At 53.8% G+C, this 11,684-nt stretch overlaps 1 protein-coding gene across 1 annotated transcript; it reads right to left on the minus strand.

The window, feature by feature from the left end:
* Positions 1 to 257: 257 nt before the first annotated feature.
* Positions 258 to 11,129, minus strand: NPPC (natriuretic peptide C). Its single transcript, XM_083441243.1, has 3 exons — positions 10,827 to 11,129; positions 8,828 to 9,221; positions 258 to 885 (listed from the first exon to the last, which is right to left on the minus strand). Exons 1-2 carry the CDS (start codon positions 10,917 to 10,919, stop codon positions 8,865 to 8,867), a joined length of 450 nt encoding a protein of 149 aa, XP_083297369.1. The 5' UTR covers positions 10,920 to 11,129; the 3' UTR covers positions 258 to 885; positions 8,828 to 8,864.
* Positions 11,130 to 11,684: the final 555 nt, after the last annotated feature.

The raw sequence follows: 11,684 nt of genomic DNA on the forward strand, positions 1-11,684 counted from the left end.
CACAGGAGGTCCCAGATCGTACCCCTGGCATCTCCCACTGCAGCTGGCATTTCGAACGTGTGACTCTCTCATTGCTGTTGGACTGCAACTCACGTCAGTCCCAGCCAGCATGATGGGAACTGGAGTACAACCACATCTGGAGGGCCATTTATGTTCTGCATGCCCGTAGAAATTGTACCCCAATTTCCCAGATTGGTCCATGACCAAAAGCCCTTCCCATCAACACCACTTCTGAGAAAACTGGAGATCTTACTTCGTTACCAGCTACCAATTCTAATATATTTACAGCAGCTGAGGTCTTTTTCCAAAACCAACAACTATTTGAGGAGTAAAAAGAAAGACAGGTTACAAATGGTAAATGGAATGGTGTTTTTTTTTTTCCTTCAACATTTTCCAACTATTTAGGACGGGGAAAAGAAGTTACAATGCTAGACTCCTTTTCATTTAGTTACATAAATAAAATTTTTATAAATATCTCTTTATAAACAATATATAAATAGCTTTACAACATAAATACATTTATGCGTGACATGAATGTACAAACAGCTTCCTCAGTCTCTGGGCGTGGAGCGGTCCTTTGTCGTGGGTGGGTTGTTGGTGTGTAGGATACATATATGTGTGTGTGTATATATTGGGTATGATAGGAAAAGAGCTTTTGGATTTCAAAAACAAACCCACCCCGGACACCCCACCCTCACCACTAACACCCCCCCCCAAAAAAAATTTGCTGGTTCTGCTACAAGTCCTCGTACCAATAGGATAAGCCCAGCCAAGCCTTTTTCGGGTGCCATCAACATTGACCCTGCATGACGGTGAGGAGATGGCCAAGATATGTCCTTGGGATGGGGTGATGGAATGCAGAATAACCCTCGTCAGTTCAAAGACCTGGAATGAGAAAAGAGGTGATGGATTAGGAACTTCCCTGATCGCCTCTAGGTAGATAGGTTAAGAAGTAAGTTACACACATATATATAGACAATGCTATTTTCCTAGAAAAAAGGTGCTGGAGCTCACCGTTAACTTCTACCTTGTTCTCTTAGAATGGGAATGGCACCCACCTGCCTCCTCTTTGGCTTCCTTCCCCCACCCTGACTGAAAGCAAATCCAGCTTTTCTGATGCAGCACTACACATCTTCCAGGGGAGGCTGCGTGACGACAGCCTTACATTTCACTATATACAGGAAGATATGGTATCTCGTTTTGTATCTATATGTAACTGTAAATGGGACACAGTGTATTAATCAAGAAAAGTCGCAGGATAATACAAGAGCTTGTATCCAAGGTAGCGCTAAGTTAACTCTTATCTAGCAGTGTGCTTGCTCTACCGGGGAAATGTTTATCACCAGCAGAACATCGCAGTGCAAGAGAGTGCATTCAGCAGGCTACTGGCAACGTTGCTGCACAATAGATTGTGTTAACCTGTTGCGCAAGGAGTTTCTGCTAGTGCAGCCGTTGCGTTGGGACTCCTTTGAAGCACAGCATTATAATTCTAGCAGGCAGAGAACATTGGAAGCAGCCCAATAGATCATTCATCAAAGCAGTACAAGACCAGGACATAACAATATTAGAAGGATAAGAATGAAAGAAATTCCCTTCAAGCTAAAGATTTTAAACCTGCCATTACCAAGGCGGCGTCTCACATGCTCAGGGGCTAGAAATTGAACAGACAACGATCCTGTCCGTACACATGCCCACAGCTGCATATAAAAAGCAGAATAATGAGCAATAATTACACCAACTCATATCTATCGCAGTAGCTGAGACACTTAGCAAAGAAAAGACATAGCAAAGACGTTTGACCATCTAAACGGAGGGTTCTTTGTTGGGTTGCCAAGTTGTGGGGCTAAGTGGGCAGGTTTAAGATCCAGTTTTAAGTTCCCCCCTCACTGGTCCCATCCCACTTTGGGGGGACTTAGCACCAACCTCAGCCTGAGCCCCTGCTGAGCAGGGATGAGCAAATTGTGCTGGTTTATCTTTGGCTCAATCAGATATCCAGTGCATCTTAAACTGCTTAACCCAGCAGATCTTGCCATAGGATTGCCCCGCAAGAGATGTTCCTTTAAGTTGGTTAATCATCTGCCTGCGCTACTTTGCTTCACTTTTTGGAAGCTTCCTCTCTGGGGAAGGGCTAGCCAGTCCAAGCCCAGGTTAAATTCAAAGAAGCCTATGAAGGGAGAGGAGCAGGGACAAGCCTCCAGTTGGAGAGGCTACAGGCTGAGCCGGAAGATCTGCTCAGTCTTCCCAACTATGCTGAGAAGTATATCTATCTGTCTGTTACATGTATATCACAGCCTTTTGCCCAAGTGCTCAAAGTGGTGTGTCTGGTTCTCCCCACCTTCTCCCATATTTTCTCCCCACAACAACCCTATGGCAGAGGACAGGCTGAGAGAATGAGACTGGCACCCAAGGGCACCTGGCGAGCTTTGTGGCCAAGTGGGGGTTTGAACCCCAGTCTCTCCCAGGTCTCGGTCCGACACTCTAACCACTATGCTGCACTGCCTCTTTTGCTCTAACCCAGGGGTCCCCAAACTAAGGCCTGCGGGCCGGATAAGGCCCGAGGGACTCGTTTATCTGGCCCACAGTGACCCCCGCCGCCCGCTCTTACCGGCACTGCACTGCGCGGCTGCTCACTTCCAGGTCAGAGGAACACCGGAAATAGCTTCTGCGCATGCACAAGTGTTATTTACGCATGTGCAAGCATTATTTGCACATGTGCAAGCATTATTTCCAGTGCACATCCGGGTCAGAGGCGGCCCATGCACAGGCACATAAGCTATTTCCGGTGCTCCTCTGACCCGGAAGTGCGCCAGAAATAGCGTGTGTTCATGCGTATGGGCATGTGCTCCCCCACCCTTCGGCCCGCCACATGATCAGCGCTGGAGACACCGGCCCAAGGTGGCCCAAGGTGCGGTAAGTTTGCTGACCCCTGCTCTAACCACTAGACGACACTGGCTCTTGCGGCAACTGCGGCAACTGTTTCTAAGCTGGCACCTAAGCATATAAATCAGCATAGGCACACATCCCGAAGCTCTGTGTCCTCTGGCAATGCATTGGCGGCGCCCCCCATGTGTCTGTCTCTACATAAGAAAAACACAGCAAGGGGAGAGACTTGGAGCAGCCGAAACAGCATGGGGCGATCTGCAACCTCAGCTGCGCTTGTCTTCTCGAAATGAGCAAGTGAGAGCCACTCGCCCATCCATCTGAACCCTCATAATGAGCCCCTGGCCTGGGCGCTTTTCACGGTTTCCTAGTAAACCTGCTGCCAACGCCTGGGAATGCATATCTGCGCAAGAGGGATGGAGGAGGGAGGCTGAGCTCTTGGCGGAGAGAGGGCCAGCTCTGGGGAAACCATCAATGTGGTGTTGTTTGCAGCCGGTGCTCGGCAGGAGCAGGGGAATTTGCCCCCGGCCCTGGGTTCAAAGGGGTCGTGCGAACAGCCCTAGCTGGAAAGGAACCTGTTACTTGCACACCCTTCTCCCGGACCAGCAGCACAGACAGAGGGGTTCTCGGCTGCACAGCAGTTGTGGCTTGATAACTCTGTACACGGCGGATCCCATTGCATGGATGCCTCGCCATTTATGCTCAGAATCCTCTGCAGCTCTGAAGAGGACGTGATCCATCCCCGGTGGGTTCCCCCAGGAACCTGGGCTTTCCCCAAGTCCCGAGAAGACTCCTTTGGCACTGGGCACTGGGTCCACAGGCCCCCTGGGGTAACAAGAGGAGAAAACCCCACTGCTGGAAAACCAGTTATCCCAAAGGCATCAATGGCTGTGGCCTTCGAATGAGCTGGGAGGCAGCGCTGATGGGCAGGGGAGTTCCTCCTGTCCATTACTACGTAACCCAGCTATGTAACTCCAGGAGCGGCAAGGGTTCCCATAGTCCCAGCTGTGCAGTCCCTGCCCCAGAGGGAACCTCTGGCTTGGGCTATGACCCCCCTTTGTGGTGAGCATCCCTGTGGCCTTTAGCCCTTGCGTTGAAGTTGCTGAGGTCCTGCCAAGCTACAGTGGTGCCCTGCAAGACGAATGCCTCGCAAGACAGAAAACCCGCAAGACGAAAGGGTTTTCCGTCTGCAGAGGCGCTTCGCAAGACAAATTTCCCTATGGGCTTGCTTCGCAAGACGAAAAATGACGGGGGAAAAAATCGATTTTTTTTTTTTTTTTGCTCCAAAACCCCTTATTCTGAATCGCTAAGCTGCTAAAAGCATTTTAGCAGCAAAACCGCTAATCCCCCCCCCTAAAAAGCCGTTTTTAGCCCTTTTTTAGCCAATAGCGCTATTAGCGCTAATCCGCTAATAGGGTTGCTTCGCAAGACGAAAAAACCGCAAGTCGAAAAGACTCCCGGAACGGATTCTTTTCGTCTTGCGAGGCACCACTGTACCAGATAGCAGGCTGCTGAAACCAGAATCTGTGCAGGATAAGCACCACTGTCCTCATACTGTCCCTCCACTGCCCCACCCAGGCTGCCAACTAGAGGAGGAAACGACAGGGAGTTTTGACCAGGCAACGGGTCTGGCTGGTCAAGCAGCTCCTCCAGAGCAAGGCCTGGGGCACCCTTTCAGCCACGTGGGGCTGTTTGGCTGCCTCTCTAGGCCACTTGCCTGTTGGGATAGATGATCCTCTGCATCCCTTAAAGGTAAAGGGACCCCTGACCATTAAGTCCAGTCGTGGCCGACTCTGGGGTTGTGGCGCTCATCTCGCTTTACTGGCCGAGGGAGCCGGCGTACAGCTTCTGGGTCATGTGGCCAGCAGGACTAAGCCGCTTCTGGTGAACCAGAGCAGCGCACGGAAATGCCATTTACCTTCCTGCTGGAGCGGTACCTATTTATCTACTTGCACTTTGACATGCTTTCGAACTGCTAGGTTGGCAGGAGCAGGGACTGAGCAACGGGAGCTCACCCTGTCGCAGGGATTCAAACCGCCGACCTTCTGATCAGCAAGCCCTAGGCTCTGTGGTTTACCCCACAATGCCACCCGTGTCCCTTACAACGCTGTAATTCTGTGATTCCCCACTAGCCAGCTCCCTGGCCTCACCAGCCCCACTCTCAGACATGGTGACTGCGGCCCTGGATTCCCCTCATTTTCTGCACCATAGATGCCGCTGCTGCTACTGCCCTTGCCTTCTGCAACCCTCCCATTCACATGGATTGGATGCTGCAAGCATTTCGGGCAGAGCGTTTGCCCAAACCTGGCACGTTCCTTTGGCCAGCTGGCAACCTCAAGAGGCACTTGGGCATGTGCCCCATGATCTGCTAGTCTCTCCTGCAGATCAGCTCCAGCTCGTTCCAAAGGGGGTCTGCACTAAACTTTGCAGTGAATTGTAATGGGCCCCTCTGCTGCAGTTGGTTCCCCCCCCCCCACTCTTCAGAGACCCCCACCTCACATGGCTTCAAGTGAACACCCCGCTTTTTAAAACAGCTCTGCTAAAACTTCGCTTCCTGTGCCCCTTGAACAGCATTCACAAGGCCACACAAATAGCAGAAAGCTCAGAGGGAGTTCTAGCATCCTTGGTGCAAACAAATGTTCCGAGTGCGCAGTTAAACAATGGAACTCCCTCCCACTGGAAGCCACCGACCCAGGTAGCTTTAAAAGAGGGTGAGAGGGCAAGCAGTTTCTACACGGAGTTTAGCACAGTTGGTTGGGCATGAGTTGCCTAACCTCAGGGTCGTGGGTTTGAGCCCCATGCTGGGCAAAATATTCCTTTCAGGGGGTTGGACTAGATGACCCTCACGGTTCCTTCCAACTCTATGATTAATTTCAATGGGCAGCTGGATTGGAGGAAAGCTGTCAGACACCTTTCCAAACCTCTGCCCAGCTGGATCTTCACTGGGGAAGCAGCTGTATGACATGGGGAGACTGGTACGTTGGGGAAACGTACCAGGGGCTCTGCCCTCAGACAGCCCTTACCTGCCCATCTTCCTTCTTACAACCAGACTGAGTTGGCTCTGCCGCCACCTACTGGTGGCCTCCCTGACTTCTGACCTACCGGTCGCAATGGGCACCAGCCACCACTGTGTATGACAACCTTGACACTGACCCATACACTGTCTGGAACTGGGCCTCTCCAGCCCCCTATTTTAGTTTTCAGCTCTCAGCAGGTGCCTTAGCCATCTTTGCTATGCCGGCGGCAGGCAGGAGGCTCTCTGCAAGGCATCATGGGGGATGTATAAATAAATAAGGAGCCCTCCCCAAAAAATACCCTTTGGATTGTTTGAAGGCCTAACTATAGGAATAACTATAATTATTTGCAGTGCCTAATTTGAGAGGAAGCAGGTGTGAGCCAAATCTGAGGGCTGTCTTCAAGAAAAACAGCGCCCTGCTCCGCACATGTGGGGGGGCTGGCCAGTTTTGGATCTGAGGCATTTCTCACTGCTCCACACCCCAAACCCTCACTGTTTCGGCCTCGGAGCAAAATATTTAGTTATTTTGTGGTCTGCCTCTCGGACGCCTGCAGATAATTTATGCACTTGCCTTTAAGGAATAATTTGCTCAAATGTTCTCCTTCAATACCCAGTTCAAGAAGGACACTGACAAACTGGAACGTGTCCAGAGGAGGGCAACCAAAATGGTCAAAGGCCTGGAAACGATGCCTTATGAGGAACGGCTAAGGGAGCTGGGCATGTTTAGCCTGGAGAAGAGGAGGTTAAGGGGTGATATGATAGCCATGTTCAAATATATAAAAGGATGTCACATAGAGGAGGGAGAAAGGTTGTTTTCTGCTGCTCCAGAGAAGCGGACACGGAGCAATGGATCCAAACTACAAGAAAGAAGATTCCACCTCAACATTAGGAAGAACTTCCTGACAGTAAGAGCTGTTCGACAGTGGAATTTGCTGCCAAGGAGTGTGGTGGAGTCTCCTTCTTTGGAGGTCTTTAAGCAGAGGCTTGACAACCATATGTCAGGAGTGCTCTGATGGTGTTTCCTGCTTGGCAGGGGGTTGGACTCGATGGTCCTTGTGGTCTCTTCCAACTCTATGATTCTATGAATACCCCAAATTATTATACACACTCACATCAGAGGGGTGGATTTGGAGACAGTGCACCACTTGTGGAAATAGTGTTGGGGCTACATCGTGTAAGCCTTTTTAAAAAGAAAAAAAGTCCCTCGTTCAAACCTCACATTTACCAAGAACCCGCTATGTGGCCTTAGCTAAGCTTCTATATTTCTGCATCAGTCCTGCCTCCAAGGTGGGAACAAGAACCCTGGCCTAACTTAAAGGCTGGTTTTCAATATTATCCGGACATCAAAAGTGCTTTGAGAACTCGAAAGCGCCACATACTTGCATGTTTGATTTATGGCAAATTCATGCAAGTGATGGGTGGGGTAGGAGAGCTGGGGGGGGGGTCACATCTGGCAACCAAGGAGGCTTAGTTTGGTCAGAATCAAGTAAACACTTCCAGAATTAGTTACAGGTAGGTATCCGTGTTGGTCTGCCGTAGTTGAAACAAACAAACAAAAATTCCTTCCAGTAGCACCTTAGAGACCAACTACGTTTGTTATTGGTATGAGCTTTTGTGTGCATGCACACTTCTTCAGATACACATATTCTTCAGGTATGAGCTTTCATGTGCATGCACACTTCTATGCATGCACATGGAAGCTCATACCAATAACAAACTTAGTTGGTCTCTAAGGTGCTACTGGAAGGAATTTTTGTTTGTTTGTTTCGACTTCCAGAATTAACGTTCAGTATATTACTTCCGGTCAATGAACCGCCATAGCTGCTAGATCGCCGTGAAAATTTGTGCCCCAGGCTTTTTGGACTCGTCTACCCATGTGCTATCTGAAACCAAAGCAGCACATTGGTTGCCAGATGTGAAATAGATGGGCATTACTAGAGGGCTGTCGAGGGCGACTAGCCAGGGTGATTAGGCTCTGCCTCCACAGCTGCAGGCAGCAGTGCTTTCAAAGAATAGTTTGTCTGCATTCAAGCACAAGGCAAACACTCCCTTTCTGGGGTTTCCGGCAATTGGTATTCGGAAGCATTTCTGCCTCTGAACTTGGAGGCAGCGCATAACCATTGTGGCTAGTAGCCCTCAATAGCCCTCTCCTCCATGAAATGATCCAGCCCTCTCTTACATTTAGGTTGGTGCTAGCACCAGATTGAGGGCTGTGTGGGCAGTTCTGCTGCACAGGGCACTGAGTGAAGGGGGCGACCAGTTGAGAAGATCCCTAGCTGAGAAGATCCGTTTGCGGGTGCCAAATGTTGGCCTCGCACAGGGCACTATATTAGGAAAGATGACCAAAGAGTCTGCCCCAGCTGGTGGCCATTGCCAATGGCGGACCTCTCAAATTTCAGCGGCGCCCTGCGCATTGCCGTGCCTGAGGTTCCGTGCCAGGGGTGCCAACTTGAATAAAATATTGGGGGGGGACAGGGAAGCCCCGCTGCGCAGAACTGATCACATGGCACAGTGTGTGCGCACCATTTGAATGACGATGCCCTTCAACTTTGGGTCAGTCTGGCCCACTCAAATATTTTAGGGGAGGGGCAAAGACCCCCATGTCACCAGGGCTCCGTGCCCAGTGTGGCAGAGCTGGGAGCGCTCCTCTAAATTCTCCTCTGATATCACTGCCTCCTGTGTGAAGGAGTTCTGTAGATTAACTACGGGCTGCTGCGTGAAGAAGGAAAGGGAGAACCACGTGCGCTGCCTCGAGCTACTGGGAGGAAAAGGTGGGGTACAAGTGAAACAGACAGACAGACAGACAAACAGACAGACAGACAAGGAGGGGGTTTCAGGCGCTGAAGGTTAGAGCGCTCTCACTTTTGCGCTAGCGTTAAAACCAGCGCCGTCTCGGCTTGGGATGGACGGCAGCGCGCGCTGTCTACTCACCGCCGCTAGGTGTCGCCCGCAGGCCGCCCTCGACGGCTCAGCAGCCCAGGCCGCTAATGGTGCCGATGCGGTCCAGCTTGAGGCCGAAGCAGTTCTTGGTGGAGCCCTTCTTGGAGGGGCTTTTGAAGCGCCGCGACCCTCCGCCGCCGCCGCCTCCTCCTCCGCCGGCGTGGTGCTCCGGGTGCGCCCCCCGCGCCCAGGTGGCCCGCGACTGCTTGGTGTCGGTGCGCAGGTCCCGCATGAGCCTCGACGACGACGAGCCTTTGCCCTTCTGCTGCGACGAGGAGCCCTGCTTTCCTCCGCCGCTCCGCGCACCGCCCGCCGCGGGCCCCGACGACGCCTCCAGCAGCTCCGCCAGTTCGCGCCCCAGCGCCGCCAAGCTGCCCGACGGACCCTGCGCGGAGGAAGCGAGATAGAGGGGTCAGCGGAGTGCTGGATGGGGGCGCAAGTGGAGGGAAGGAGGGGCAGGGCAGCCCCACTGCAGCAGCAGGAAATAACAGCCCAGATGGTTTCTCCTCTCGGCTCAACCTGGCCGTCCCCTCGAGGAACCTCGGATTGTCCAGGGCTGCGGGGAGAGCGATGGCAGGAGGAGGAGGGCCGGGTCGGTGCGGGTGAGAACGGGCGCACTTGCGCACCCCAACAGGAGGAGATTCCTGCCACCCCAGGGAGTCCCCTCGAGGAATATCCCCCGTCCTGGGGACTGGGAGGACTGGCGGGGGCGGCGAATTGGGCGGGTGGCGTCCGGCCGTCCTGCCCATTTGTCAAGCCCACCTCGCCACCTCAGCCTCAGCCAAGAGGACTGTCCGGGTCACAAGTTTATTCGGGGAGAAGGAAGAGAAACGACAACGCGGAGTGGGAGGGGGCTGGAGGGGCGAGGAGGAAATGCCGGTAAGAAGAGGTTTTTCTTTGGGATCAGACCTCCCCGATCCGATACAAAGTAGCCTAGAGTTTCACTTGGAAGAATGGTTCATGGAATCGCAGAGTTGGAAGGGACCCCGAGGGTCATCCAGTCCAACCCCCAGCGATGCAGGAATCATAGAATCTGTGAATCTGTGAATCTGTGATTCTGTGATTCTGTGATTCTGTGATTCTGTGATTCTGTGATTCTGTGATTCAGCGCCTGCTTGGCCGGTGAAGAGAACTGGGGGTCTCCTCCAGGAAAGCTCCCCCCTTCCTTTTCTCTCTCCTCCGCCAGGGACAAGGACCCCCTCCCCATTTCCACTATCAGCCCTCAGATCTCCACAAGAACTCCCACTTCTGGTCCCCCTTCAGCGCTGCGCCTCCGAAGGCGCGCCCGGGCGCCTGGTGGGTCTCCCAGCTTCCCGCCCCGTCTGCTTCTCCTTCTAGGGGGGGTCGAATCTTCCGCTCTATTTCCCTAGCGCCTCACCCCAAGGAGAGGCTCCTCTCCGCGGGCAAGGAGCTCGGAAGCCGCCCCGTCGCCGCTTGCCTGGACGCCCTCCCCTCTCCCTCTCAGCACCACGGGGCGATGGAGAGCAGCCGGCGGCAGCTGGAGTCGCCGACCCACCTGCCCGGCCTGAAATGAGGACGGCGGAGAGAGTGAGGGGCGTCCCTCTCATCCAGCCCTTCCTGCCCCACTCCCAGCAGAAGCCACCCCGGGCTGGACCGTCCGCCCCGTCGGGGATGCAAGAGGCAGGGGTACGCGGGCGAGAAGGATCCCGCTTCTACAACCCAGGCAAGATCGCGCCCGCTGACTCCAGAAAGTTATCCGGACGTCAGCTCTACGGCTTTAAGGCAGGAGACGACAGCCACTCTTTCAGCCAACCACCCTAGAAAGCGGGGCAACTTAATCCGGATTAACGTTTCTGTGAGGACTCCGGCAGACCTCGCTTCTGCTCCTCTCCAGCCACCTCTCCTCACTTCATCCCGAATCTGCCCGCCCGTCTATCCTTTCCCTCCCTGTCCCGAAGCTTCCAGAGGTCGCCCCCGACGGAGAGGCAGCCCGGGACCTTTCCCGTCAAATCTCCCCGCGCCGCCTTACCTTCTGCAGGTTCTGGGGAGCCGGCTTCGCCTCCAGCGCCAGGGCGAGCAGGGCGAGGAAGAGTCCGCAAGCCACGACGTGAGAGATGTACATCCTGGACCGGGTGTCGGGAGAAGAGAAGGGAAGAAGGGGAAGGAGCAGAAGAGCGCGGGAAGGAGATTCGGGAGGCGGCGGGATGGGAGTCCCCTCGACGGCAAGGCGAGCGCAGCGGCGGAGGATCGACGGCCGGCGAGGCGCACAGGCTGCAGTCTGTGTCCGAGGGCGGCGCGTCTGCAGATCAACCTCTCTCTCTCCTTCGACGGCCAGAACCGATTGTAGCGCCGGGATGGCCCTCGGCCCTTTATAACCAACCTGCGGGGTGATGTCATCCTCCGCCTCACTCGCACGCGCGCGGGGGGGGGGGGGGGAGGAGGTGAAAGAGAAGCCGCGATCCCGGAGGTGGATTTCGCGCTTCTCACTCGATGGGGCGCACGGGGATTCTCTCTGGAGGGAGAGCCTTTGGGTTATTAACCTGCAGCGCGTGGTTAGTAGAATAGAATGGACGGGTGTATGTGTGCATGGAATACGAGTCGTGGAGGTGAAACGGCCGCGCGCGCGGGGGACTTTAGTGAGCAGGCGGGCACGTCGTGGTGGTGGCGGTGGGGCGCTCTGCTGAGATGCCACCCCCCAGCACCTGTAGGCTTGCAACGCGTGGGAGGTCAGCGCCGAAGACCCTGCACAGACTAGTGCAAACTTGCAATCTCTCTCACAGACACGTGTCATAATCACACGCGTACACGTGTCTCAAGAAATAACGCCGCTGCTTCCTACCTCCGGAGAACACATTGGTGGAGGTTGATTTAAGTGAGGGGGGGGGGA

The sequence above is a fragment of the Podarcis tiliguerta genome (assembly GCF_965153285.1).
Source record: "Podarcis tiliguerta genome assembly, chromosome: 5".
NCBI classification, from domain to species: Eukaryota; Metazoa; Chordata; class Lepidosauria; order Squamata; family Lacertidae; genus Podarcis; species Podarcis tiliguerta.

What these genes read in the sequence shown, in the direction of transcription:
- NPPC (XM_083441243.1), bottom strand. Translation starts at nt 10,919, where the DNA reads ATGTACATCTCTCACGTCGTGGCTTGCGGACTCTTCCTCGCCCTGCTC. An exon ending in CTCCCCAGAACCTGCAGAAG is followed by an intron (nt 9,222 to 10,826) that starts GTAAGGCGGCGC and finishes TCCTCCGCGCAG; the next exon opens with GGTCCGTCGGGCAGCTTGGC.